Source organism: Drosophila kikkawai, chromosome X (assembly GCF_030179895.1).
Source record: "Drosophila kikkawai strain 14028-0561.14 chromosome X, DkikHiC1v2, whole genome shotgun sequence".
Taxonomy (NCBI): Eukaryota; Metazoa; Arthropoda; class Insecta; order Diptera; family Drosophilidae; genus Drosophila; species Drosophila kikkawai.
This window is the reverse complement of record NC_091733.1, coordinates 27,804,623-27,830,543: the sequence shown is the minus strand read 5'-3', so window position 1 is coordinate 27,830,543 and position 25,921 is coordinate 27,804,623. Positions and strand designations below refer to the sequence as shown.

At 38.9% G+C, this 25,921-nt stretch overlaps 9 protein-coding genes across 12 annotated transcripts; 3 read left to right on the top strand and 6 right to left on the bottom strand.

The window, feature by feature from the left end:
* The first annotated feature begins 124 nt into the window (after nt 1-124).
* Nucleotides 125-6,912, top strand: Usp7 (Ubiquitin-specific protease 7). 2 transcript variants are annotated; one of them, XM_017168775.3, is made up of 4 exons: nt 125-536; nt 1,157-2,652; nt 2,760-4,157; nt 4,761-6,912. In XM_017168775.3, the coding sequence occupies exons 2-4, from the start codon at nt 1,354-1,356 to the stop codon at nt 5,508-5,510; spliced, it is 3,447 nt and encodes a 1,148-aa protein (XP_017024264.1). In that variant the 5' UTR covers nt 125-536; nt 1,157-1,353; the 3' UTR covers nt 5,511-6,912. The 2 variants fall into 2 exon arrangements, with proteins under 2 accessions (XP_017024264.1, XP_017024265.1); XM_017168776.3 differs by lacking the exon at nt 125-536 and adding an exon at nt 603-780.
* A 1,036-nt stretch (nt 6,913-7,948) lies between these two features.
* On the bottom strand, nt 7,949-9,657 carry Tango4 (transport and golgi organization 4). The gene is made up of 2 exons (XM_017168845.3): nt 9,444-9,657; nt 7,949-9,380 (listed from the first exon to the last, which is right to left on the bottom strand). The coding sequence occupies exons 1-2, from the start codon at nt 9,554-9,556 to the stop codon at nt 8,045-8,047; spliced, it is 1,449 nt and encodes a 482-aa protein (XP_017024334.1). The 5' UTR covers nt 9,557-9,657; the 3' UTR covers nt 7,949-8,044.
* A 714-nt stretch (nt 9,658-10,371) lies between these two features.
* Nucleotides 10,372-13,494, bottom strand: Lsm12a (LSM12 homolog a). Its single transcript, XM_017168821.3, has 5 exons — nt 12,483-13,494; nt 11,608-11,738; nt 11,437-11,553; nt 11,229-11,360; nt 10,372-10,594 (listed from the first exon to the last, which is right to left on the bottom strand). Exons 1-5 carry the CDS (start codon nt 12,625-12,627, stop codon nt 10,451-10,453), a joined length of 669 nt encoding a protein of 222 aa, XP_017024310.1. The 5' UTR covers nt 12,628-13,494; the 3' UTR covers nt 10,372-10,450.
* A 175-nt stretch (nt 13,495-13,669) lies between these two features.
* Nucleotides 13,670-14,322, top strand: LOC108076100 (translation machinery-associated protein 7 homolog). The gene is made up of 2 exons (XM_017168822.2): nt 13,670-13,821; nt 13,906-14,322. Exon 2 carries the CDS (start codon nt 13,915-13,917, stop codon nt 14,107-14,109), a length of 195 nt encoding a protein of 64 aa, XP_017024311.1. The 5' UTR covers nt 13,670-13,821; nt 13,906-13,914; the 3' UTR covers nt 14,110-14,322.
* On the bottom strand, nt 14,312-15,658 carry LOC108076097 (ribokinase). The gene is made up of 3 exons (XM_017168820.3): nt 15,355-15,658; nt 14,748-15,296; nt 14,312-14,682 (listed from the first exon to the last, which is right to left on the bottom strand). The coding sequence occupies exons 1-3, from the start codon at nt 15,408-15,410 to the stop codon at nt 14,364-14,366; spliced, it is 924 nt and encodes a 307-aa protein (XP_017024309.1). The 5' UTR covers nt 15,411-15,658; the 3' UTR covers nt 14,312-14,363.
* An 830-nt stretch (nt 15,659-16,488) lies between these two features.
* Vsp37A (Vacuolar protein sorting 37A) lies at nt 16,489-18,314 on the bottom strand. 2 transcript variants are annotated; one of them, XM_070288429.1, is made up of 4 exons: nt 17,778-18,314; nt 17,412-17,703; nt 17,198-17,349; nt 16,489-17,107 (listed from the first exon to the last, which is right to left on the bottom strand). In XM_070288429.1, the coding sequence occupies exons 2-4, from the start codon at nt 17,629-17,631 to the stop codon at nt 16,913-16,915; spliced, it is 567 nt and encodes a 188-aa protein (XP_070144530.1). In that variant the 5' UTR covers nt 17,632-17,703; nt 17,778-18,314; the 3' UTR covers nt 16,489-16,912. The 2 variants fall into 2 exon arrangements, with proteins under 2 accessions (XP_070144530.1, XP_017024148.1); XM_017168659.3 differs by having other exon boundaries at nt 17,412-17,728; nt 17,778-18,313.
* An 851-nt stretch (nt 18,315-19,165) lies between these two features.
* Nucleotides 19,166-19,747, top strand: LOC108076021 (uncharacterized). Its single transcript, XM_017168679.3, has one exon. It carries the CDS (start codon nt 19,299-19,301, stop codon nt 19,641-19,643), a length of 345 nt encoding a protein of 114 aa, XP_017024168.1. The 5' UTR covers nt 19,166-19,298; the 3' UTR covers nt 19,644-19,747.
* Nucleotides 19,706-20,438, bottom strand: LOC108076022 (uncharacterized). The gene is made up of 2 exons (XM_017168680.3): nt 20,053-20,438; nt 19,706-19,988 (listed from the first exon to the last, which is right to left on the bottom strand). The coding sequence occupies exons 1-2, from the start codon at nt 20,338-20,340 to the stop codon at nt 19,947-19,949; spliced, it is 330 nt and encodes a 109-aa protein (XP_017024169.1). The 5' UTR covers nt 20,341-20,438; the 3' UTR covers nt 19,706-19,946.
* Nucleotides 20,439-21,375: 937 nt separating this feature from the next.
* On the bottom strand, nt 21,376-24,294 carry LOC108076114 (E3 SUMO-protein ligase ZBED1-like). 2 transcript variants are annotated; one of them, XM_017168841.3, is made up of 6 exons: nt 24,067-24,294; nt 23,589-23,655; nt 23,373-23,521; nt 23,110-23,310; nt 22,438-22,998; nt 21,378-22,009 (listed from the first exon to the last, which is right to left on the bottom strand). In XM_017168841.3, the coding sequence occupies exons 1-6, from the start codon at nt 24,220-24,222 to the stop codon at nt 21,647-21,649; spliced, it is 1,497 nt and encodes a 498-aa protein (XP_017024330.1). In that variant the 5' UTR covers nt 24,223-24,294; the 3' UTR covers nt 21,378-21,646. The 2 variants fall into 2 exon arrangements, with proteins under 2 accessions (XP_017024331.1, XP_017024330.1); XM_017168842.3 differs by lacking the exon at nt 22,438-22,998 and having other exon boundaries at nt 21,376-22,009.
* Between the last annotated feature and the right edge of the window lie 1,627 nt (nt 24,295-25,921).

Below are 25,921 nucleotides of genomic sequence, written 5' to 3'. Positions count from 1 at the left end.
CTGCAACCACGGCAGCTGGTCAGACATAAATCTGTATTTATAAATAAACAAAATATGGATTTCGTATTTTAATGTTTCCATCATTTTGGCGTCGTTGCTTTATATTTTTAAATATGTATTAAGGAAAGGATTATTAATTAAAATTTGTTCAGCAACCTAAATCGATTCACGAACATCGATAGGTTTTTCCCACCTTTCGATGTATTCCCCCTTCTTTCGAATCGATAGTATCGATATTTTTTCCAGAAACAAATATCAATTGCCAGCAGGCGTTCGTTCGTAATATTAATTAATTAACCTATGGCGAGCTACGCCAGGTGTTTTCTTCTAAAATTTTAACGCTAAAGAACCGATACAAAATTTATGTTTTCGACAAATTCTATTATATTTTGTTTGCTTCCCCCCTAAAAAAAAAAATAAATAAATATAAAAAAAACCGACGTGCAACTCACACACTTACAGCAGCAGCCGAAAACACTCGCAGCAGCCGCAGCCCACCCATACCGATGTAGAAGTGTACGGACATAAATTGAAGTGTAAGTTGGAAAGAAAGCACACACAACAAAACATACACACGCGCTCTCTCTCGCACGCACACTGCAAAATACAAAATACAAAAGGAAAAGAAGAGAAGAGAAGGAACATTATTTTGCGGTTACCAATTAATTTCATACGTATCGACGGCGTACACACACTGGACAAGCGGCAAGCAAAGGAATAATATTTTAGTTTTTGTTTTTAGTTCTCTTATTTTCTCTTCTTTTGGCAAGAACGGCAAAGGTAAGAAGAAAAGTGCAAGTTTGAGCGTGTGTGTATGCGCGCGCTTATATATATATATATGTGTATGTGTGTGTGCGTGTAAGAAGAAGCGGCAGAGCAGCGGCGACGCATTTAATGTTGCTGCTGCCGCCGCTCGTGGTGCTGCTTCTTCTTCTAGTTTTTGCCGCCGCCGCAACAAAAATTGCATAAAACATGGCCTGGCCAGAAAATTTTCATCCAGTCATTGCACACAGAATAAAGCATGTACATTATATATGCATGTATGCGTAATTGCCTGGCACATATTTGCATATTCATAACGCGGTGTGCGTGTTCGGTGCGCTGCTCTGTTTGTGTATGTGTGTGTGTTTTTTTTTTAACATTTTGTTTGTTACAGAATCTTTTTTGCGAACGCCGCCGCCGCCGGAAGAGAACACAAACAATCAAGAGTTGAACCAGTGACACGCCTTCAACTCGAAGAAGTCTCCTATAAAAGGCATCGCGCTCCCATTATCCCCTGTTCCCTCTTCCTACCGAGATCCTCCGGATAACGGAGGAGCCAACAAATTCAGCACCATTCAAGTGCCGAGTAAGATGGAAATAGAAACAGACCACTCGATCGAAGCAATGGACACCCAGGACACCCAAGAGGTCGAGATCATCACCAGCGACCTCCAACAGCAGCAGCAGCAACAGACTGCGCCGCAACAGCAACAGACCGCGCAGCAACAGCAGCAGCAGAATTCGCCACCGCAACTGCCGAAATTCAAGAACCTTATACATCCGCAGCTTCACGCCGCAGGAGCAATCACCCAGTTGCCCAGCGAGAACGGCAACGTGCCGCCACAGCAATTACTTGCCGACAGTAGCTCAACGACATTTGCCGGCAATAACGATTCGGTCGAGGCCATGGGCATGGATGATGAAACCAAGGAGGATCAGTTCCGTTCAGAGACGACATTCTCCTTTACCGTGGAGAATGTGGGTCAACTGAAAAGCCAGCGGTTATCACCGCCCGTCTATGTCCGAATGCTGCCCTGGAAGATAATGGTTATACCCAATGACCGGGCATTGGGCTTCTTCCTGCAGTGCAACGGGGAGAATGATTCACCCACCTGGTCATGCAATGCCATTGCCGAGCTAAGGCTCAAGTGTCACAAGCCGGACGCCCAGCCCTTCTCCCGGGCACGCATTAAGCATTTGTTTTACTCCAAGGAGAATGACTATGGTTATTCAAACTTTATAACCTGGCAGGAGCTTCAGGATGCGGACAAGAGTTATGTGCACAACAACAGCATTACGCTGGAGGTTCATGTCATTGCCGATGCCCCGCACGGTGTCCTCTGGGACTCGAAGAAGCACACCGGCTATGTGGGTCTCAAGAATCAGGGAGCAACCTGTTATATGAACTCACTGCTGCAGACGCTGTACTTCACCAATTCGTTGCGATTGGCTGTCTATCGTATACCCACGGAGGCGGATGATAGTACCAAGTCGGTGGGTCTATCCTTGCAACGGGTGTTCCATGAACTGCAGTTTGGTGATCGTCCCGTGGGCACCAAGAAACTAACCAAATCGTTTGGCTGGGAGACACTCGATTCGTTTATGCAGCACGATGTCCAAGAGTTTTTAAGGGTTCTCCTCGACAAGCTGGAGTCAAAGATGAAGGGCACATGCCTGGAGGGCACCATTCCAGGACTCTTTGAGGGCAAAATGTCATCGTACATCAAGTGCAAGAATGTGGATTATAATAGCACCCGCTACGAGACCTTCTATGACATTCAGTTGAATATCAAGGATAAGAAGAACATTTACGAGTCCTTCCAGGATTATGTGGCCTCCGAGACGCTGGAGGGCGACAACAAATACGATGCCGGTGTGCATGGCCTGCAGGTGAGTTAATTAACTAAGGTTTAAACTAAATTTGTGGTGGAGCTGGGAAAGGAATCTCCTCAAGAACCTTAACTCTAACCCCGTGATTTCTCTATAAATTTTTGCAGGAGGCCAGCAAGGGTGTCATCTTCACTTCATTCCCGCCCGTCCTTCATCTGCATTTGATGCGTTTCCAATACGATCCCATCACGGACAGCTCAATCAAGTACAATGATCGCTTCGAGTTCTATGAGCAAATCAATCTGGATCGCTATTTGGCCGAGGGCGAGAAGACATCGGCGGACTATGTACTGCATGCGGTGCTGGTGCATTCGGGTGACAATCATGGCGGTCACTATGTGGTCTTTATCAATCCAAAGGCAGACGGACGTTGGTTCAAATTCGACGACGATGTGGTCTCCAGTTGCCGCAAGCAGGAGGCCATTGAACAGAATTACGGTGGCATGGACGATGAGATTTCGTTCCATGCCAAATGCAGCAATGCCTACATGCTGGTCTACATACGGCAATCGGAGTTGGATCGTGTTCTGGGCGATATACCCGAGAGCGAGATTTCGAGTGATCTGGTCGAACGACTCGATCTGGAGAAGCGCATCGAGATGGCCAGGCGCAAGGAGCGCAGCGAGGCCAATTTGTATGTCTCGGTGCACGTTATACTCGAGGAGTACTTTGAGGGTCAGCAGAAGCGGCGTCTCTTCGATCTGGAGAAGACCCATCAGCGACCGTTTAAGCTCAAGCAAAATCAAACCGTTGACGAGCTGGTGGATATGTTTGTCAAGGGATTTGGCGTTTCGCGAGATCGTATGCGTATGTGGAATATGTGCACTGCCCAAACGCAGAAATTCCTGCACTTTGACTTTGAGGCGGAGAGCTCGCGGACCATTGAGCAGATACCCACGTCACAGAAGCCCTGGGTTATCTTTTTGGAACTTGCCTCGCCCGAAAATCCTGCCCCTCTGCCTCCTTTCAATCCCAAAACGGATGTCCTGCTGTTCCTTAAATACTATGATGCGCGAAATAAACGCCTCAATTACATCGGATGCACACAGCAGCCTCAGAGCCGGCGGCTAATTGATCTGGTGCCGGAGGTCAACAAGAAACTGGGCTTTGAGCCGGACACCGAGTTGACCATCTTCGACGAGTATGCCGACAAGAAGGTGGCCAATCTGTCCGAACCCATCGACAGTGTGCTCTTCATACCGCAGGATCACCTTCAGGGTCCCATTCTCATCTTTGAACGTGAGACGGTCGATGCTAGGCTGGACCTGCCCACGGTGGAGGACTACTTCCTGGATCTGGTCTATCGCATCGAGATTGTCTTTAGCGACAAATGCAATCCCAATGAGCCGGACTTTACGCTGGAGCTCTCCAATCGGTACAACTACGATCAGCTGACCAATGCGGTGGCCGAACGGCTCAATACCGATCCCCAGAAGCTGCAGTTCTTTATGTGCATCAACAACTACAAGGAGACGGCGGGCAATGCGGTGCCCTACACATTCAAGGTGCGTTTATAATATTTTTAATTTCATATCTAATTTTGGGTTTATGTTTTAATGATTGATTTGGAAAGGGGAGTAGGAACCGGTTTCCTTTCCTATCCATTCTCCTTACAGGGAAACACATTGTAGAACCGGTTTTATCTTGATTTTATCCTTGGTTGTATATCGAAGTCAACAAAAACATCGTAAATTTAATAAATCAAATTTTATATAATGGAAAATATTGAATTTAAATATCGATATTAATGAAAAATATCCTTAAAATGTGTTTAACTCTTTGTTTTTTTTTTTTTTTTTTTAAATTTTTGATTTAATGTAAAACACATTATTGATTCATCGCACATTTAACTAAACAATCGATTTATATCGATTATATATCGACTTTTGAAAGGGAAAAAGAACCTAGTTTCTTTCTTGAGTATCAAGTCGATAAAAATCTCAAAAAAGATATTAAAATGTACTTAATTCTTAGCATTTCCCGATTATTTTAATTACATCTAAAACATAATATTGACTTTTCGATTTATATATTGCCATTTCCGTTAAATATCGATATAATATCGATATTTTCTACCATCTTAAATAAAAATTTCCCATATTCCCCAGGGCACCATCAAGGATCTGGTGGCATACAACAAGGCGAGCACCCCCAAGCGCATCTTCTACCAGCGCCTGTCCCTCAGCATCCACGAGCTGGACAACAAGAAACAATTCAAGTGCGTCTGGGTGAGCAGCGACCTCAAGGAGGAGAAGGAGCTGGTGTTGTATCCCAACAAGAACGACACGGTCAAGGGCCTGCTGGACGAGGCGGCCAAGAAGATAACGTTCGCGGAGAACAGTCGTCGCAAGCTGCGGCTGATTAAGGTCAGCAATCACAAGATCGTGGCGATTTGCAAGGATGAAATAGCATTGGATACGCTGCTAAAGACCACCGAATCGATATCGACGACGCAGGGCGCACAGAAGATCTATCGCATCGAGGAGGTGCCGGCGGAGGAGATGCAGCTGGCGGAGAACGAATATCTCGTACCGGTGGCCCATTTCAGCAAGGAGCTATACAACTCGTTTGGGGTACCCTTCCTGGCCAAGGCGCGTCAGGGAGAGCCGTATGGTGCATTGAAGCAGCGCATCCAAAAACGCCTAAATGTACCGGACAAGGAGTGGGAGAACTACAAGTTCTGTGTCATCACCGTGGGCCATAATGCGGATGTGAATGACAATACGCCGGTGGATCTGGATGTATATAGGACCTGGACCAGCGGTCAGTTGCCCTTCTTTGGGTTGGATCACATCAACAAATCGCGTAAGCGTAGCTCGCTCAACTTTTCCGAGAAGGCCATCAAGATTTATAATTAAAAAAGAAAAAGTGAGAGAAAGAAAAAGAGAAGAAAGGATAAGAGACACACACACACAGACAGTTGGAAGGAGCGAAGGGAATTATGTTATGGGTTGGATTGCCCAGGCCAGACTCCGCTCCACCACCAAAAGGGAAGCAAAACAGCTCGAAATTTGAACAAGTGTCACGCATCTCGGCCTCCCCCACGGATACTATATATATTTTAAATATAAAAAAAGCAACTTTCGTTTAATCTTACGGCTAAGTCATATATAATTATTTATTAACACACATTGCAGTGCACGCACACACACACACCAGCAGCAGCAGCCAATAATCAGTTATAAAAGCTTCTGATTTTTTTCGGTTCCAGTTATATGTAGTTCCAAAATCCCGACATCAGATTGTAATATTTTTTGCTTTAGTTTTTTAAACAATTATTTTGGATTTTAATTTGTAAATTTAATTTCAATTTAGAGTTAAGCTTAACGCGTGTGCGTGTGTGTGAGAAAGAAAGAGAAAGAGAGAGAGAGTGTGTGTATTTTCTATGCTATATATTATATACTTAATCGATAATTGTTTAATAGCAGGCAAAATAATCGAAAGACTTATCGAAAGCTTAGCGATTATTTTTGTCAGTTGTAAATAAGCGTTGAAACACAGAGAGAAAAGTTGGTGGTGATGTTGTAACAAAGCAAAAAACGATAAATATTAAAACTAAAACAAAGCAACTAAACTAAATACAAGAAAGAAACAAAATAACACAAAAGATTTACACACACATATATATATATACGAGAGCGAGAGAGAGAGAGAGAGAGCAACACAAGTATAACTTAAAAAAAAGCATAAAGATAACAAAGAACAACAACACTTAAAAGTCGAGTCACGAACGAGAGCGAGCGAGACAGTTGATATATTCGAGCGAGACAAGATATAGAAAGAGATAGATAGACAGAGAGAGAGAGAGACGCAGCTAAGATGGAAAAGTGGAAAAATATAAGATTTGTTTCAAACAACAATTATTTGTGATTTTAAAACATGAAATGATAAAAATGTACGCAAAGGACTAGACAACATAATATTAATTAATAAATTACTATAATACACAAATCGTTTAGAGCTTTTTTTCTTTGTTAACTATAGCGAAAAGAGAAAAAAACAAAACAAAACGCAACTAACAACAAAATAAAATCAAATATAAACAGAGAAGAGCCCACAACAAAACAATATTTGAACAATATATATTACTATGCTATTATTATTATTATTATTATTATTTATGCAGCAAATAATTCAAATTATTTATGTGTAAAAAAAAAAGAAAACAAAACCGAAAACCAATAAAAATACCAAGAACTCTAATGAAATGAGTGCGCGCGATATCGTCTATATTTCGTTTCTTCTTGGGCTTAGAAAGTTACAACTTTGTGTTTTTATTCCAAAACCAAGTGGGTTTTGGGCTTTCGAGTGGGACCTTCAAAACTACTTTTTAACATGGGATTGAAGCGGTTTAAATCAAATGTAGTCGATATTTATCGAAATATATATCGAAAGAGTGTCTAAACAGGCAAAGAATTCAAATTAGTTTTTTTTTTATCCATCATTAAAAATAAAAAATAGTATTTATTTAAATTTAAAATATTTTTAAATTAAATTATTAATGAATTTAAATTTAAAATTAACATATTTTTAAATTAATTTTTTTATATATTTAAATTTGAAATATTTTTAAATTAATTGTTTATATATTTAAATTTGAAATATTTTCAAATTAATTTTTCATATATATATTTTAAAATTTATTTATTCATTTTAATTACAGATTAAAAAACCAATGCAACTCTGGGAAATCTCAAATCAATCGGAAGTTCAAATCGCTTCCCTTGGTTTGCCCATAAATGCCGAATTTGGGACAAGGTAAGTCTCATTCCATATTCAACTACTTATTTTTTGTATATATATATTTTGTATATAATTTGTAAAATTGGTTAAAGAATTTATGTACCAAATTTGAAAATGTTTCGTTCAGTAGATTTTGAGTCATTCCTAAAATATTGAAAATTCAAAATAAAAAATAAGAAAAAAAAGTTACGAAAACCAAAAAATCATTTGAAAAATTGTAGAAATATGGATATAAATCATATATGTTTATCATTCGAGCTCCAGCAGCTGAAGGATTCTCCACTTGAACCAAGTTCCTTAAAATAAGTAAACCTACTTGTAAATAGGTTCCTTTTTTTACTGAAATCTTTTGAAAAATTTTAGAAATTAGAATTTTTTTTACTGAAATCTTTTGAAAAACTTTAGAAATTTCAAAAGAAATCAAAGAAAAACCCAAGTCCTTCGCTAAAGATGCTTCTTTTTGGCTTTAGGCAGGCTTTATGTTCATCATTCACCCTCCAGAAGCTAAAGGCTTCAAGGATTCCCCACTTAAACCAAGTTCACCTCCTCGTAGTTTCCTTTCTTTCTTTTCTTTTTAATGAAATCGTTTTTGGAGAATTGTAACCTAAAATTTGCTTAAAGTCTATGAAAGCCCGACTCCTCCTTCGGCTTAGAACTTGCGTCGCTTGAGCAGCTCCGGCCGCCAGTTGACCGGATGCGACTCCTCGCTGGCCTCATCATCCTCCTTGTACACCTTGATGGTCTTGTCCGCCTCGGCGGTGATTAGCCGCGTGCCCGACTGATCGAAGCACATGGCAAAGATGCCCGCTTCACTGTCCATCGAACCAGGTTGAACGGGCGCTTGGAAACGCTGGAAATTATAGCCAGTACGCCAGTCCCAAAAGAACATGGTGCCATTGTCGCCGCCTGATACCAGGACACCATCATTATTGGCTGCCATGCAATTCACGATGGCCGTGTGCCCGGAGATGTTCTGAACGAAATTACCCTCCGGGCAGCGCCACTGCTTGATGTTGTCCGGCGAGGCGGAGGCGAACATGTACAGCGATGGATGCAAAACCACACTGCGCACAGACTTTTTGTGATTGGTCAGCGTGCAGACGCTTTTGCCGGCGGCCAGATCCCACAGTCGCACAGTAGAATCATGGGAACCGGTGATAATTTGTGGATTTGTGGCTTGTGCCACCACACTGGCCACCGTATTCGTGTGTCCCGTCAAGGTATGAACATTTGCCTTGGTCCGCATATCCCAGATCCTGGCTGTCGAATCCCGGCCCGAGGTGGCCAACACATCGATGGTGGGATGCAGGGCCAGTGAATACACAGCCGATAGATGACCATGATAGTGACGTATCACCTTGTTGTATTCGAGATCCCAGCACTTGACCTGCCTATCCTCGCCGCAACTAAACAGATACGGATGCTTGGTGCTGACGGCCACACCGCGTACAGTGCTCACATGACCGGTGAGGGAGAGCTTTAGTTTGCCGCTGGCCAAATCCCAGATTTTGATAACACGATCACCGGCCCCAGTGGCGAACCACTCGTTACCGGGCTCCACGGCTATGCAACGTACCCAGCCCAAATGGCCGGAAATGACACGTGAGAGCTTCCATGGGGCATGCCACTTGGGTTTTGGGATAGTTGGTGCCTTTTTCGGTATCAATTGCAGGTTGCTGGCGCTGCCATTTGTACCCTTAGTGCTGCTGCTGTCGGTTGCACCACCTCCATTGTTGGGTAGAGAGGCGCGCACCAGGGATGTGTGGCTGCCAGTGACCAGTGGTGCTCCACCTCCTCCTCCTGGTTTATCTATTGTTCTGCCACTTGCATACTTGACCACCTCGGCGCCATCGGTTATGGCCAGCAGCGGCTTGTCGCCCGGCCCTTGAGCTCCTGCTCCCCTCCTGGCCTCGCCTATCTTGGCGGCCTTGTCCAGGACCAGGCCATAGCTGTCCCTGGCCTTGATAGAGCGTCGCAGCTTCTCTCTGTCTCAGAAAAAACAAGCCACAATAAGTTGTATTTTCTTTTAGAAACTTGAAAGTACTTACAGCCGGTCGTCAATTTCCGGAAGGTTTCCCTGGTTGGACACGAACAGGTCGTGGGTGCGCTTCAGGGAGCGGAATATCAGTGTGTGAACACTGTGTTTTTGCACATCCTCCATTGTTTTTCGCTTCTATTTTTTTTGTGTTATTTGGTGAAATTTGGGAAAATACGAAAAAAATGCGGCCTTTTCAGCTGGCTTCTCAAAAGAGCCATTCACAGGGAAGGGGCTACATGCTGCTCTATCGGCTATCGATAGCTGGAAGCAGGCAGTTATCGGTGTTGTTTCTAAATTTAATTAACCATTTCATAAAATCTTTAAATAAAAATATTTAAAATTATTTAAAAAAAAAATTATTAAAAAAAAAATATATGTATTTTTTAAAGACAAAATATTCGTAAATAAAATAAATTTAAAAAAAAATTATTAAAAAAAAAATATGTTTTTTAAGACATAAAATATTCGTAAATTTCCTTATTAAAAATTTTGAATTAATTAATTAATCTTGAATTTTGTTTAAAGAAATTCCTTATTCCTAAATTTCATTTTAAAAAATCTTGAAAATATATATTATTTTCAAGAAATTTACAAATATTTTTTTAAAATTAATTTCTCTATTTTTTTTTATCCATAAAATATTCTTTAATTTCTTAAAAACAAAAATTTTGAAGACATGATTTTTTTTAAAGAAATTTACATTTATTTTTAATTAATTTTTTTATATATTAAAACATAAAATATTTGAAAATTTCTTTTAAAAAGATCTTGAAAATGATTTTTCTTTTTTAGAGAAAAAAATTGAATGCAAGTCTTTGTTAATTTTTAAATTAAAGAATTGCCTTTCAAAAGACCTGAAATTCCTTATATAAAAACCCCCCCGAACCCTAAAAAAAAAATACATATTTATGTATAAAAAAAAGAAAACAAATTGTATGTCCTTTTTGAAGCACATTTGTTTTTTGTTTTGTTTTTGTTTTTTGTTTTGTTTTTTTTTTTTGTTACTCTTTTTATTAATTAGTTTGCGGGAACCGGAGATCCAGATGCAGCGTTACTCGACGACAGAGATGAGGACGTGGGAGACACGGATGCTGACGAGGTGCTGGCCCCAGCGCCGCTTTCTGGCACGGGCGAGGGTCTCGTGTTGAAAAATTGTTTAATCTGGCATTAGAAATTATTATAGAATTTATTATTTAGGGTTTCTTTTTAAAGTGGTTCAGGCAACACGAGTGTCAGAGATTTCGGAATAACAGTTTAATTATTAATTATTATAATAACTTTTTATAATTATTATTGAAATCAAAATACTTGAAGCACCTTATTTCGGGCTTGAATTAAATTTCACAAAATTCTCATTATTATTTTTATTATTATTAAGTGTGTTAATTGAATTTCTCAAATTTTTAAATAAAAATGCAGAAATATAGGACGTAAATTTCACAAAATTCTAATTAATATTATTATTTTAAGTTGCAATAAAATTTCACAAATTTCTAAATATTATTATTATTTTGTGTTTTAATTAAATTTCTCAAATTTTTTAAATTTATTTTTTTAAATTAAAAATATAGAATGTAGGATGTAAATTTCACAAAATTTTGATTTAAAATGCACAAACAAAATTCTTTAAAGTTTTTAAGGGAATACTGATTTCAATTTATGTGACAAGCCAATTAATTTGTTATAAAAAAAAAAAAAAACAAATAATGACTTGTACATAATTAAAAAATTAATTAATTTTGCTTTAACGACAATCCTGTTCTAAGTGTTGTTGATTTTTGAAAGAGTTTCTTACAATCCGTTTAATGTAATTGCATGATGTTTCGTTGTTCGAGCTGGACACCACATTGTCCACTCGGTACGGCGGCGAAATGGTGACTTCATTCAGTATTTGTATGTTGAGTCCCTGCCAGGAGACCTCATTGTACTAAAAAAAAAAAAAAAATGAAAAAGAAGAGAGTTAAGAGTTAGGAAACCGCTAAATCTCAGAGGAGAGAGCATACCCCGTATTGTTTGGCTATCGCTCTATAAAGCTCCTGCGCCTCTGGACTGACATCCGCATTCTTGGACTTGAGATAGTCCTGCCTTCGCTCCACTGTTTTCCTCAGGCGCATTTTCACCTGATTTTTAAAGAGTAATTAGCTTAGTAAAAAGAGCTAGTGGCCTAGACTTACCTGTTCCAGGTTGAGCTTCTGAGGATCATCAATGTTGCCATTGCATTCCTTGACCACCTGAACGTTGCTGCACAGCGAGAGGTTCATGGCATAGATATCACTCAGCTCCTCCGTGGACTTGGACCGGCATTCTAGAGAGGATTTAGCAGGGTGGGGTAGAAGATGTAAGGATAACCAGAAAAATATTATATAAAAAAACAGGAACTTTCACTTTGATTTTACTATTTTTTCTAGATTTTGTTTTAGATTTTCCTCGATTTTTTTCTAGATTTTGTAGATTTTCCTCAATTTTTCCTAGATTTTGTTTTAGATTTTCCTCAATTTTTTCTAGATTTTCCCCAATTTTTCCTAGATGTTGTTTTAGATTTTCCTCGATTTCTTCTAGATTTTGTACAGATTTATCTAGATTTTTCCTAGATTTTGTTTTAGATTTTGCTACATTTTTCCTAGATTTTGTTTAAGATTTTTCTCGATTTTTTCTACATTTTGTACATATTTTCCTCAATTTTTCCTAGATTTTTTCTATATTTTGTTTTAGATTTTCCTCGATTTTTTCTAGATTTTGTACAGATTTTCCTAGATTTTCTTTTAGACTTTCCTCAATTTTTCCTATATTTTTTTCTAGATTTTGTTTTAGATTTTCCTCGTTTTTTCCTAGATTTTGTTTAAGATTTTCCTCGATTTTTTCTAGATTTTGTTTTAGATTTTCCTCGATTTTTCCTAGACCTTTTCTAGATTTTGTTTTAGATTTTCCTCGATTTTTTGCTAGATTTTGTACAGATTTTCCTAGATTTTTTCTAGATTTTGTTTTAGATTTTCCTAGTTTTTTTTCTAGATTTTTGTTTTTTCATATATTTTTCTTGTAAAAAGGATACTCAGGATAAGCATCTTTGTGTTGTGATCGAAGGCCAGCACCTCGCCCTCCACCTCCTCGTTGAAACAGGTCGTACAGACCACTGTGGATCCGATGCTAAAGCAATCGTTCACCGCATTCACTGCGCTCCCACCGGCAGCGGCCATCTTTAATTGTCCGACTTTGAGGGATTTGGGCAACGACTTGGACAACTGGGCTTGGGCCCACACAAAACAAAAGAAAGTCAAATCAAAAAGAGCAAAAAAAAAGACAACAACAGTTGCTGGTGCTGCTGCTGCTGATGATGCCGCTTGATGCTTTGCTTGTGCTGTGCTGGCAGGATTCCCAAATCTTGGACAGGATTCTCTGTTTTCGCCGAGTCCTTGTTGCTTGCTGCTCTCTTCTTTCGCTTGCTCGCTTTCACGCGCTGCTCCCGCCGTTGCTGCTGCTGTTGTTGTTGTTGTATGTGTAGCGTAAATGTCGCTTCCTGGAACGTCGTCGTCGCCGTCGGCTGCCGATGGATCTCTCTGCTCTGCGGTAACTACTGCTGCTGCGCTTGCTGGGCAAGAACGCTTTACACGTGCGTTTTTGGGCCAAAGATTCGCTTTGCGGTTGCTGCGCTGGCTAACGGCGTTGGCCTAATTCGCTTATTGCGGTTCTTGGTTTGAGGAAAAGTCGAAAAAATATGCGAAAAATTTATTGGTCAACACACGAAACAACAGCCGAAAGAGAACAGCAAAAAAAACGCAGTGTTGCACCGAAGCTATCAAATCAATCGATGTTATCGATAACTGCGATGGTTCAATGCAAATATATAAGAATTGCAACAGGCTTGGGGCATCTCATGTAACCCATTGGGAACTTTGCAGCCAGGAGAAGCTCCTAGAAACATGGAGGTAAGGCAACCAAGAATGTCTAGCCAAATCCCGTTCCAAGTTTAGCGTCTTCGTCCGAGCCGTTCTTCCATCGATATGCCGTTTGTTAGTTGTTGGTCGACTCTCTTTATCGAAATCATATTTATTGACATCGGAAATGAAACACAAATTATAAATTTATGTACAAAAAAGTGTTTTTCCAGACTTTAAAATCCCGCTTGCCATGTTAAAAACATCGGTGTACTCACCTATCGTTTGTTTTCCCATCACTAATGTCCTGACTATCGATGTGTTTGCATCTCTAAAATGCAGCTATCGCATACGCTTTCGCCGTTTTCTATTCCATAACAAGTACATGTGCTAGAAAGAGATAGCAAGCTAAATACCAAAAACAATTGTGGTTTAGTATTTTTGTCATGTATTGAACAGTTATTTCTAGCCCTACCGCTACGGTCACACTGATTGCGAGGAAAACGTGTGATAAAGGTGCGTGACTTTCCTTGGGCATCGAATTTTCCGCTTATTTTTGCTGATTTTTGGCATTTTCCCTTTCCCCTTTAAAATCAATAGCAAAGAATCATGTCTGGACGCGAGGGCGGTAAGAAGAAGCCACTGAAGGCGCCTAAGAAGGACAGCAAGGACTTGGACGAAGATGACATGGCCTTCAAGCAGAAGCAAAAGGAGCAGCAGAAGGCCATGGAGGCGGCCAAGGCGAATGCATCCAAAAAGGGACCTCTTGTTGGTGGCGGCATCAAAAAGTCAGGCAAAAAGTGATGTGATACCAGCAGGGAGGAGCCACAAGGATGTAGCATTTTTACACACAGATCAACAACAACACACACACACCATGTGCCACCGCCGCCGCCAACAGTCAACGTCTTCATCATTTTGTGGACCAACAAATTGCCCGTGTAGCCCATTGGAAAGAACTTCTTTTTATACTTACGATTACCATTAAATAGAGAGCATTGTCACGTCAAACAGAAAGATGATTTATTGCAAATCCTGGCTAGTAAGTGTACTCCCAGCTAAGTGCTACGCGGAAAGCTGGCTTGTGTTCCAGGCAACTGAACGGATTGTGAGGCCACCTCACAGGCGGCGGCCACAAGATCCGCCAGCTTACCCTTTGGATGCCTTGCTATATTATGGGCCAAGGCACCAATGAAGGCATCACCGGCTCCAGTGGTATCCACCACCTTTTCCGGCGCCACTCTAGGGGCAGGCACATGCTGGTAATCTTCCAGCTTCATCGTAGTGTTGCCCAAAACAGCGCCCAGCTTGCCCAGCGTTATAATCACCGTATTGGCACCCATATGTAACAGCTTTTCCACGGCAATTTTGGCTTCTCTGTGAAAGGAATCCAGGAGGAGGATTAGCCATAGTTTTGTTTAGTTTTTTGAAGAGCAACTTACTCCACCGTGTCAATGCTAGGCATTCGCGTCATTAACGCCGCCTCCGTTTCGTTTACACAAAAAATGCAGGCCAATTGCAGCAATCCCGGTGGTGTATTCTCCATGGCCGGGGCACCATTCAAAATGGATATACCCCGGAAGGTCTTGAGTGCCGTCTCCGTGCTCGAGACGGGCGTCTCCAGCTGGCACACCAGCACCTTGGCCTTCTCGAACAGGGACTGGGCCTTGGTCACATCATTGGAGCTGAGAGAATTGTTGGCTCCCACCACGATTATAATGTTGTTTTCACCGCCCTCGGATACGGCTATTTGGGCCACACCCGTGGTCTGACCCTCCAGCTGCTGCACATGCTCCACATTGACTTTTTCGGCTGCCAATTGACGCAGGTAATCACTGCCAAAGCTATCGGCACCCAGCTTGGCCACCAAAGCTGTGCGAGAACCCTGACGGGCGGCGGCCACACATTGGTTGGCGCCCTTGCCGCCGTAACCGGTCTGGAAGCTGCTGCCGTGAAGGGTTTCCCCGGGCTTGGGCAGGCGAGGGGTGTAGCTGATAGAGTAGGGAAGGGATTAAGAAGGATAACAAGTGACTGATCCAGAGCACTCACCATATGAAATCAATGATGGCCGAGCCAAAGACCAGCACATCGATGGATTCCGTCATGATTGTGGGTTGCAAATGCAGGTGAACTTCTCCAATGACGAATAGCGAAGGAGAAGTGACTTATCGCGAAGAGAGAGAGCGAGAGATTAGGTGAATCCAAGTGAAGGACAGGGGCAAGGGCACAGCCGGCGTTACGGCGGAGGAGGAGGAGCTGCGTTTATCAGCTATAGCTGCTGCTGGCCCACACGGTGTCCATTGTGGAGCTTCAGGCGGTGGAGCGGTGGGGGGGTAATTAGAGGCTAAAATTGAATTTATGGCCAAGAGGCGGATCTCTGAAAATACCAAAAAGAATACCTAGAGAGGGCAAAAATACCCTAACGCCAAAAGAAGTTCTTAATCTTTTAATTATTTTTGGTTTTTGATTTTAGAAATAAAAAATATAATATACAAAATTTGGAAAAATATTTAATTATTTACAAAATAATATATATTAAATTTAAAAAATTAATTATAATTTAAGCAATATATAAATATTCTTTTTTAAAAGGTTTTTATATTAAAAAAAATAATTTTAAATATAAAGAAATACTTTTTTTTAGAAAATATTTTTTTTTTTAAATTATTAACTTATTAAGCAAATAATATATAATTACATTTTTAAAATATATATGAATTAAGCAATATGTATATATTTTCGGAAGGTTAAAAACAGAATTTAAAATATACACAAATACTTATATTTCAGGAAATATACATACATATTTTTTTTTTAATTTGGAAAACTAAAAAATCGATTAAATATATATAATTTATATTTCATATATTATTTATAAGGTTTTTATATTTAAAAAAAAAAAATTTAATATAAACAAATACTTATTTTTTATAAAATATATATTTAGAAAACTAAAAAACCGATTTAACATCTTCTATTAATTTATATCAAAAGGTTTTCGTATTAAAAAAAATTGAACTTAAAATAAAAAGAAATACTTATTTTTTAGAAAATATATACATATTTAGAAAACTAAACAAACCTATTGAATACTTAAAATAAAATTATTATAAAATTTATAAATTTATTAACAAAATAATATTCCAAAAAACTAGCACGAATTAGAAAGAGAACAAAATACAATTCCATTTCCGAGACAAATCATGTTTATTAAACATACATAATACAAATTGAACGATTTTGGCTGGGCTTGAGAATACAAAATAAAAGCCCCAATAATGTTGTTTAGCCTAAAAAGTGGGAATACATGCGATTATGATTGGTTTTGGTAATTAAAAATTTTGGAACAGGGGGATTCCCCCTCTAGGGGGGGTTTATATATGCAAGTGTGTGTGTGTAGCTCCCTACCGATTTACAAGTATTTTAAATATTAGCCTACAACTAGCGCTTTCATTCACCAAGGGGGATGATCATCAACGCCCGATGCCTGGACTCCATTTGCTCCATTTCTTGACTTTTTTCGATCCTCTTAGACTCTATATTGCGACTCGTGGCGGGTTTTGGAGGGGGGGAGAGTTGTTCTTGTAGATGTGAGATGCTGACATTCCTAGATCCCTGCCCTTTCCAAAGCACTCAACTGGGTACCCAGACGCTCCTCCTTGGCCTTGCGCTCGGCGCTAATCTTCTTGGAGCTCTGATACGTGTTGAGAAACGTTTGAACATCGATTTTGCCATTTAGAAAGTTTTCCACATGACGATCACAGTCGGCATCGGCATTGGAGGCGGCTATCTGTAGGAGTTCCTGTAAGAAAACATAAGGATTTAGTTATTGGACTTCTAAATAACCGATTTTATTAGCCACAAAACATGACTCACCCCAACCAACACTCACCCTTATGTGCTGCGGTTCATACTCCTCGGACTTTTTCATGTACTTCTTGTTCAGCTGGTCGCACTTCTCGCCCAGCGTCTTCAAGGCAGTGTAATCATCGCTGAGCCGTCGCTTTAGCTCCACCAAATGCGTGCCCTTGGTCTCGTTTTCCACTGGGGAAAAGTTAAGGAAATTCAGTTAAGGGATTCACACTCCACACCCACTCTCTACCCACTTGAGATGCTCTCCACTTGGATCATCATTGAATCAATGTCCTCGTTTAGATGCTGCACCACGGACATCTCCTCGATAAAGTCATCGAAGAATTCGGTATCTCTGTCCAGTTGCTTTAGTTCGTCCAGCGACATGGTCGAGAGATTGGGTATATTGTTGCCACCCATTTCGGCTTCGTTGTTGCCCTCTTTATCGGTGGCCTTGGACAATTGTTGTTCCATTATTGGCTGGCCTCCTAGGCCATGTCCTTGTTCTTGTCCTTGTCCCAGGACATGGCCCTGCGGTGGTGACTGCTGCTGGGTGGTGGGCATTTTTGTGCTAAAGAAAAAAAGTAAAGTAAAGGCACTTACTGAAAGGATGCACTTACTCTCTCGGACTCGGAGACCAACCCTTTGACGACCTTCAGTCTGAGCCTCTAGGCGGCCTCCTAGCCTAGCCTGCCGCCGCCTGCCCTGCCTGCTGCTGGCTGCTTGGAAAGTGTATCTGCGCTGCACAAAGGTGTCTAATTTCTTGAAAGTTCTACGTCTTCGCTCCTCGTCTCCTTTTGATGATGTTGCTCCTGGCTATGTGGTGGTGGCTACTGGCCTTCTGTTTTCGATTGGCGTAAATAAAGCGTTTGCTTGGCGGCTTTGTTTGCCCCGATCGAAGTGGGATTATCTTCTGGAGAAGCAGAGGGGCCAGCAACCAGCAGCAGCAACAACAACAACAAAAATCGCCTGTTTGCAAAGCACCGTTGACACTGCTGTTTGGCGTTGCCAGACTGTCGGCAGGTTCTTGACTCAACTTGCGGTGGCCTCTTAAGGGTTAAAGTCAAAATGAAATTAATTTTTATATATATTTCACTTATTAGCTGATAAAATTATGTCTGTTATTTAAAGTACTTGTATACAAATGAACTGAAAGGCTTTTGTGAAACATAGTGAAGTAATTTAAAAAGCAAAGGGTGCTTTGTTTTATTTTTAATTTGGTTCTAGGAAATGTTATTTTAAATAGAAAAATATTTTATGATTTTATTAATTTTTTTTTATATTTTATTTATTTTATATGTATTTTATTTATATTTATTAATTTATTATATATTTTTTTATTTGATTTATTCTTATTTATTTAATCGCTCAAAACTGATTATTATTTGTACTTGGTTTTAAACGTTATTTTTATTTATTAAAAAAAAAATAAAAAAGAAATCATTATTTTATAAGTGTTATTTTCTTGCTCAAAATAATAATTAATTTAAATAAAATTACAAATAAATTAAATTTAAAAAAATCATTAATTAATTTATTTAATTTATTTTATTAAATAAAAAGAACTTTTTGTATTTGTATATCACATCTCATTTATTAAAATTTTTTAGCTAAAAAAATAACGCTAAAATAATGCATTATTTTTTACGATAAAATAATGCATTATTTTTTAGTTTTATTTTTTTACACAAAATTATAATAAATATTTTTTGAGTAATTAAATTAAACTAAAAAATGAATAATTAAAATTGATTTCATACATAAAAATTCAAAATTTAAGCAAATAATTTAATTTAATTAAAATAAAATATTCTATAAAATGTGATTTCTAAAATTTGAATTAAAAGAAAATTCTCTATTAAATTTGATTTCTAAAATGATTACATCTCACTTATTTAAATGTATAAAATAATAAATGAATAATAAACTGAAAGCACACATAAATGACATGCCTCAGCCTAAGGGTTAACGGTGTGTTCTGCTACCTTGCCTAGGTCTGGCAACCCTGTTTCAAGCAATCAGCTGTTTATACTCCGTTTTTGTTTACTGTTTCGTCGAATTTCGCCTCGCAACGTTTTTTTTTTTTATATAATCTTTCATTTAAAAACAAAAAATCAAAGTGCGTGTTTACTGGCGGCAAAATGGCGCTATTCGAAATGAAATGGCTGCGCCGGTGGGTGCGACGCAACACAAACCCCATACCAGAGCACCGGGCCGAGCTTTGGAAGCGGCGCCTGAGCATCGGCTATGCAGTTTTGGCCTGGCAGGCATTCGGCCTTGTTTGCTACATGGTCTATACCGGACGCAACGATTGGGCCAAGTTCTATGGCTACAAGACGGAGGAGGATCTGGCCGAGTCACCGGCCCAGCAGTTTGCCAAGCATCTCAAAGTAGAGGGCACCGGCAAGATCATACGCTTCCAGGGATTCACCAAGGTGGAGGAGATCCCATTCGATGCCAGCGAGGTGCAGCGGGTTAAGGAGTAGCTCCAGACTGTATCATCTTAGTTTAAAAACCATTAAAGCTTGTGAATAAGAAGTCCTTGGAATACATATTTTACTTATTTAATCTCCCGCTTGATTATATCAACGTTTCAGTGCTTTTTTTTTTTAATTAATAATCACTTAGGTGGCCTCTTTGGTTAAGTGTACTTGAGAGGATTTTGTACAAAGGCATCAGGTTTCTTCAAGTCTTTTTCTTGTGGCATCTCAGTGAATCCCAAAGCTCAGGGAGGGAATTCCCCTTTTGAGTGTGGAGCTTCAGGATAGTGTATCTCTCATAGCCGCCGTTTATCCACGACGGCGTCCAGTTCCGCGATTAGCAAATTTGATCTAAAAAGATAAGGTGGGTGGATATAGGACTCTTCAGGTTACATGGCAGGAGATTTCTTCTTACCAGAGACTGACGTAGCATGAGCTCACGGATCCGTTTCTCTCTGGTTTGCTTGGTGGCATCTTCGTCGAATTTTGCGCTAATGAAAACCTCATTGCCGCGCTTGGACATGTTATACTCACCGGTGGCACGGATAAACTCCTCTGGAGTTGCAAAGCCCAGCCGGCGATGGGGCAGCAGAAATCCCTGTGTCTTCTTATATTTCCTAAGCACATTAATAATGGAGGATGGCACATGGGTAACTAAAGCACGAAGCGCGAGCATAACATTATTAAACAGCTCAAAAGACATGTTTTAACAAATTCTTAGAAAAAAAACAAAACGTGAAACAAAAAAAAAGCAAAATTCAAGTAACGTGAACTTTTATTTAAGCAATGGCCGCGCAGTTGAGATGACAGTACCGGCATCCAATCGATACATCGATTGCTTAGATTTTTATCAATGTGGAGTTCTCTCCAAAAGTTGATTTTAAACAACATTAAATTTAAAATAAGGTTATATATTATTTACCAAATTATATTTAATATTTTTAAATTAAGTCCCTGCTTTATTTTAACTAATTTAAATTTTATTTATTTAATTTAACTAATTTCTTATTTTTTTTTATTTATTTTCAGCTATTTTAGCAAATCTCCAAACCAACATGACAAATAGCAAGGAACGAAACCACAATGGTAAGTCTGTTAATCTTATCGGTTAGCCAAACTCTGTTACTCTTAAGTCTGCTTATTCAAAAGCTAAACTCTGTTAGCAACACTCTGTTACTCTCATTCTGAAGATTCCACAAGGAAAATTCTGTTAACAAGCTCTGTTACTCTCATCCGAGTGAGCAGAGGTTGTTGTATCAGATGTGGTTGTATCACGTGTGGATTTTTTAGGCCCAAATTTTAGCTTTTTGAGATTTTTTAGTTTTCAGCCAAAGTTTAATCTGGCAACACTGAAACAAATAAACAAAAAAAAGACGCGCGACGCGACGTTGACCGCGGATTAGGGTTGTCGAAATTTGAAAAAAATATCGTATCGATGATATTTTTTTTTTTGGGAAGAGATGATAATAATATTTAAAATATCAAAAAAAAATATCGATATATTTGATATTTTTGATATTTTTTTTGTTAAATTAAAACAAAAAAATTGTTTTTCTACACAATTGGGGGAATCCTTTAACTGTTGACAATTTTTGTTGAATTTGCAACGATTCAGCGATTCAACAGTTAAGAGAATCCGGAAATAAAAAGACGACAAGGAGGACATGATTATTTAATTATTTAATTATATTTTTTATATTTATTATATCATTTTATAAGATACAAAAATAAACTAAACTTCATAAGATTCAATACTCAACTTAATTTATGAGATTCAATACTCAACTTAAATTTATGAGATTCAATACTAAACTTAAATTTATGAGATTCAATACTAAACTTAAATTTATGAGATTCAAAATTAAACTTTGTAACATTCAATGTTAAACTTAGCTTCATGATATTCACTTAACTTCATAACATTCAAAATTCAATATTCAACTTAACTTTGTAACATTCAATGTTAAACTTAACTTCATGATATTCACTTAACTTCATAACATTCAAAATTAAACCCAATATTTGGGACTCAGAGATTTCAAAAATACTCGTTGTTTTATGTGTCTGTCCGTCATCCTACTTCTCGCGTCGCACACAACACATTTGATAGCCGATGCCAGCCGCTCCGACGGCACCGAACTACCCGGGGTTATTAAATGTTTGAGGGCCACTTTATAAAGTCCCGGCATGGTCGCTTTATGGGACTTCCAAACGTCTAAAGGGTTGCTTTCCCACGCAGCTTGAGGCAAGCTGAAGTAGAGTTTCAGCTCCTTATTTTCCTCAGACGCACTGCGAACCTCTTTCAGGATCGAGCTATTGTGCGAGCTCATGAAATCGTCGAATACATCATCCGGTTTTGCGACATCGGAAACCTGTAAAAATGTAAATAAATTATTTAGTATATATATATATATATTAAAGTATGTGTTTTAATTATTATTAGCAAAGTATTAAATGTTATAATATTAAATCTATTGGTTTTACTGATTAGTCAATTAGTTATTTAAGTAAACAAAATTTTAACTTGATGACATACCCTTCCCTCAACAGTAAAGTTATTGATTTCAATTGAAATATCTCTAATGGCATCCTTAACCGTTAAAGGCTCCAAATACATTTTTTTAAACCTAGGGTCTAAAAAGGTCGACTTAACCAAAATGGGATTTTTCTTAAACGGCTGAAACTTTTTCTCAGAAATTCTGATAAGTGCTTCCTTGGCTCGCATGCCTTCAATCGTCTCCATTTTCAGAGCTATAACTTTATCTGCTAACATTGATATAAGTGGTATTACTAAACTTACTGTCACGTAATTTTCTCCACTTATTTGCTCCGTTGCCTTTTTGAAAGGTTGAAGGAGACTACATAGATCTCGACATATCGTTAGCTCTGACACATTGAGCATTTCGGGGAGTCCTTTGACACGTTCTGATTTTTGTAGCAAAATAAGAGCCACCTTGTTCGCTAAGCCTGAAAAGGACTCCATCATGTCCAGGCAAGAATTCCACCTGGTGTCTACATTTTGTATGAGGGTTTTGATTTTTCCCTCGGGAGTTCCCTCATTCGTTTGGGCCTTTCTTAGTTGGTCCATCATAGCTGGACTATGTTTAAAATGCATGACCACCCTTTTTATTTTATCGACGATTGTGGAAAATGAACTTATCTCCTTGATAGTTGCATCTACTACAAGGTTAATGCTGTGGGCAAAACACGGCACATGTTTGTTTACCCCAAGAAACAGTTTGGAAGCGCACTTCATGTTGCTTGCGCTGTCTGTCGTGAGAGTTGTCCACTTAATTGCATCTATTTGAAATTCGGCGCACGTCTCTTCCAACAAAAAGGAGACATAATCACTGGTATGCGACTAAATTAAAATCGGGAAAATAAATAATAATAAAATAACATCGAAAGAGCACCAGACACGCAATTGACAATAAAACACATTTAAAATACAAGAAATTATATTTTAACATACCTGATCCATTCTTGACGCTGCAAGGCAGATTGCATTTAGCGAATCATTTGCAATAAAATGCGCCGTGATGGTAAGGAACGAGCGAGTCGAGTTTGGTATGGTGACGGCGTCGCAGGTAAACGCAAAGTCCTGTACGCTGCTCAGAATTTTCACCACAGCTCCAACGCACTGGATGTATTTTTCTTCAATCATTGTTGTTACCTAATAAAGAATATATATTTATGAAGGTATATCAAAATACATTTAATTTGTTTAATACTTGCCGTTGATCTGGAAGGCATTTTAAAATGCGGCACACACTTTTTAAGGAGTCCTCTCAGGCCCTCTTTTTCAACGCATCGGACTGGCATATTGTCCTTACATATCATGTATATAATGGCTTCACTGATCTCCTTTGTCTTGTGTCCATTTTCTGAAAAGAAAATTAAAGTTAGTTAAAGTCTTTGGCTCAAAGAACAAGCGGTTCTAAAGACACTTACCTTTAAAGGCTGCAGCACTCTTAAACGATTCACTTATTGTGACCACTTTATCAAATGTCGCTGACAGCTAAAAATAAAATTAGAAGTAAACCACGTGTTAAATTTCGATTTAATTTGCATTTATGCATGCATATGCACCTCAACGCACATCCACATACACACATATGCCAACATACATACATACATACACATATGCCAACATACATACAGCTAAAAATGAAATTAGAAGTAAACCACGTGTTAAATTTCGATTTAATTTGCATTTATGCATGCATATGCACCTCAACGCACATCCACATACACACATATGCCAACATACATACATACATACACATATGCCAACATACATACAGCTAAAAATGAAATTAGAAGTAAACCACGTGTTAAATTTCGATTTAATTTGCATTTATGCATGCATATGCACCTCAACGCACATCCACATACACACATATGCCAACATACATACATATGTACATACCTTTTTTTGACCGCATGTTGCGAAAATTTCGGAATGCTTATTTCGCAAGTGCGAGGATAAGTTCGACGAATTGCCACTTGTTTTTATTATTCTCTCGCAATGCTTGCACTTGGCTGTGCCGTTCGTAATGTTTGTATAATTTGATTTCACGTTCATTTTCACTTTTCTTTTCACAGAACTTAACCTCTTCCACCGAAATTAGACGCTTTCAAATTCAGAGTGACCAAAGAAAAAATATCAAAAAATATCAAAAAAAAATATCGTGATTTCGATATTTGGGCAAAAAAAAATTACGATATAAATATATCATTTTCAGAAAAAAAATATCGATATATTGATATTTTGATATATTATCAACAACCCTACCGCGGATCGTTGGGCGATAATAACAATAACACAAGTGTAAAGTGTAATAATATTGACAGCGATAATAGCGCGTTCCCCCGCTTACCCTTGCCTAGCAGCCGCAAATGCAGCGGAAATCTGTTCTTCTCCGGTGAAAACTTTTTTGCATCTAAAAATAAAACAACAAAAGCAAAGGCAACAACAACGACCAGCAGCAGTGTTGCAGCGACAGGGGCCGCCGCCGCGGCAAAGGCAGCATCCAATTGCCTTTGCACATTTTTTTAATTGTGACAAAAAACTAAATGAATATTAATTGCCCATCCAGGCGAGGTCATCTCTCTTGTCTCTGTCGCGCTCTCGCTGAAATGCACCGTTTTTTCGCTTTTCGCCTAGGCTGCACCGACCTCTCGCTCGCACTCTCTCGCAGTGTGTGCTGCGAAATAACGGGACCGACAAGAACAAATGGCATTTGCAGATGGCGGCGGCCGTTCGCTCGTCTAATTGGAATTTGTGCAAAACAAAAACAGAAAGAAGTGTTCAAAGAGCCGCACATAATTGCTAATTAGTTGCATTTTTCCATTGTTGCCGCTTACGAATTTCTAATGTAATTAACGGCCGCGCTCTGTCTGCTGCAGCTGTTCGTTGTGTTGTTGTTTTTTTGTGCCTCATTCCGCTGCATTCTCGGTGGCATTAGTTTATGATCGGTTTTTTTTAGAGTTCTTGTTGTTACTTTTTCTTTTTTTCTTGTTCTCGTTTTTTTGTCTACTACAAAACAAACAACAACAACAGAAAGTCAAATGTGCAAGTGCCGCACACAAATACACACATACGCATACCGAAAAAGTGGAGACTGGAGATAAAAAAAAAAAACAACAACAGTAACAAGAGCGGCGAAAGGAAGAAGGAAGGAGAACACACGCCAGAAGGAGAAAAACAACCGTTTGATTGATTATCGCCGTGCTTCCTGCTCCTCCTTCTCCTCTTCTTTGACATTCCCAACGGGACGAAGGGTGAGTAAAAGAAAATAGAAATATTAAGTTTTGAACCAGATTGCCACGATTGTTGTTGTTGTTGCTGCTGGTTTTCGAAAACTATTAAAAGCGCATTAATTATATAATTCCGGCAAAGTGAAACTTACACTTTCTGCTTCTAAGCCCAGCAACAACAACAATAACAACAGCAAAAAAGCCACAAGCAAAACGTAAACCATCAACAAAGAAAACTAAACTACCAACTTTGAGTTAAAAAAAAAGCAACCGAAATATAACGAAAGAAAAGAAGCCGAAACAGAAACTGAAAACTGAAGCCACGCATAAATATTTATGCATTGTTTTTTTTTTTAGAAACGCGAGCGGGAAAAAGTTTACATTTCTTTGAGCGAAAATGAAACCGTTTTCTAAAAATAATTTATTTGTCGCGGTCGCGTTTCTATTAATGTAAAAAAAAAAAAAAAAAAAAAGCTACGAAGAGAGCGAGCCATAAAACCAAAGCTTAAGAAACCAACAAACTA

Coding starts and splice junctions, on each gene's coding strand:
- LOC108076097 (XM_017168820.3), bottom strand. CDS start 15,410: ATGACGGAATCCATCGATGTGCTGGTCTTTGGCTCGGCCATCATTGAT. Junction 15,297..15,354: donor GCCATCATTGATTTCATATG/GTGAGTGCTCTG, acceptor CTACTCTATCAG/CTACACCCCTCGCCTGCCCA. Junction 14,683..14,747: donor CCTAGCATTGACACGGTGGA/GTAAGTTGCTCT, acceptor TTCCTTTCACAG/AGAAGCCAAAATTGCCGTGG.
- Usp7 (XM_017168775.3), top strand. CDS start 1,354: ATGGAAATAGAAACAGACCACTCGATCGAAGCAATGGACACCCAGGAC. Junction 2,653..2,759: donor CCGGTGTGCATGGCCTGCAG/GTGAGTTAATTA, acceptor AAATTTTTGCAG/GAGGCCAGCAAGGGTGTCAT. Junction 4,158..4,760: donor CGGTGCCCTACACATTCAAG/GTGCGTTTATAA, acceptor CATATTCCCCAG/GGCACCATCAAGGATCTGGT.
- LOC108076022 (XM_017168680.3), bottom strand. CDS start 20,340: ATGTCTTTTGAGCTGTTTAATAATGTTATGCTCGCGCTTCGTGCTTTA. Junction 19,989..20,052: donor TCATGCTACGTCAGTCTCTG/GTAAGAAGAAAT, acceptor TTATCTTTTTAG/ATCAAATTTGCTAATCGCGG.
- LOC108076114 (XM_017168841.3), bottom strand. CDS start 24,222: ATGAACGTGAAATCAAATTATACAAACATTACGAACGGCACAGCCAAG. Junction 23,656..24,066: donor CAACATGCGGTCAAAAAAAG/GTATGTACATAT, acceptor TTTTATTTTTAG/CTGTCAGCGACATTTGATAA. Junction 23,522..23,588: donor GAGTGCTGCAGCCTTTAAAG/GTAAGTGTCTTT, acceptor TTTTCTTTTCAG/AAAATGGACACAAGACAAAG.
- LOC108076100 (XM_017168822.2), top strand. CDS start 13,915: ATGTCTGGACGCGAGGGCGGTAAGAAGAAGCCACTGAAGGCGCCTAAG.
- LOC108076021 (XM_017168679.3), top strand. CDS start 19,299: ATGGCGCTATTCGAAATGAAATGGCTGCGCCGGTGGGTGCGACGCAAC.
- Lsm12a (XM_017168821.3), bottom strand. CDS start 12,627: ATGGCCGCTGCCGGTGGGAGCGCAGTGAATGCGGTGAACGATTGCTTT. Junction 11,739..12,482: donor CACAAAGATGCTTATCCTGA/GTATCCTTTTTA, acceptor AATCCTCTCTAG/AATGCCGGTCCAAGTCCACG. Junction 11,554..11,607: donor AGAAGCTCAACCTGGAACAG/GTAAGTCTAGGC, acceptor TTTAAAAATCAG/GTGAAAATGCGCCTGAGGAA.
- Vsp37A (XM_017168659.3), bottom strand. CDS start 17,721: ATGCCCACCACCCAGCAGCAGTCACCACCGCAGGGCCATGTCCTGGGA. Junction 17,350..17,411: donor CCAAGTGGAGAGCATCTCAA/GTGGGTAGAGAG, acceptor ACTTTTCCCCAG/TGGAAAACGAGACCAAGGGC. Junction 17,108..17,197: donor ATGAACCGCAGCACATAAGG/GTGAGTGTTGGT, acceptor GTTTTCTTACAG/GAACTCCTACAGATAGCCGC.
- Tango4 (XM_017168845.3), bottom strand. CDS start 9,556: ATGGAGGATGTGCAAAAACACAGTGTTCACACACTGATATTCCGCTCC. Junction 9,381..9,443: donor CCGGAAATTGACGACCGGCT/GTAAGTACTTTC, acceptor TTTCTGAGACAG/AGAGAAGCTGCGACGCTCTA.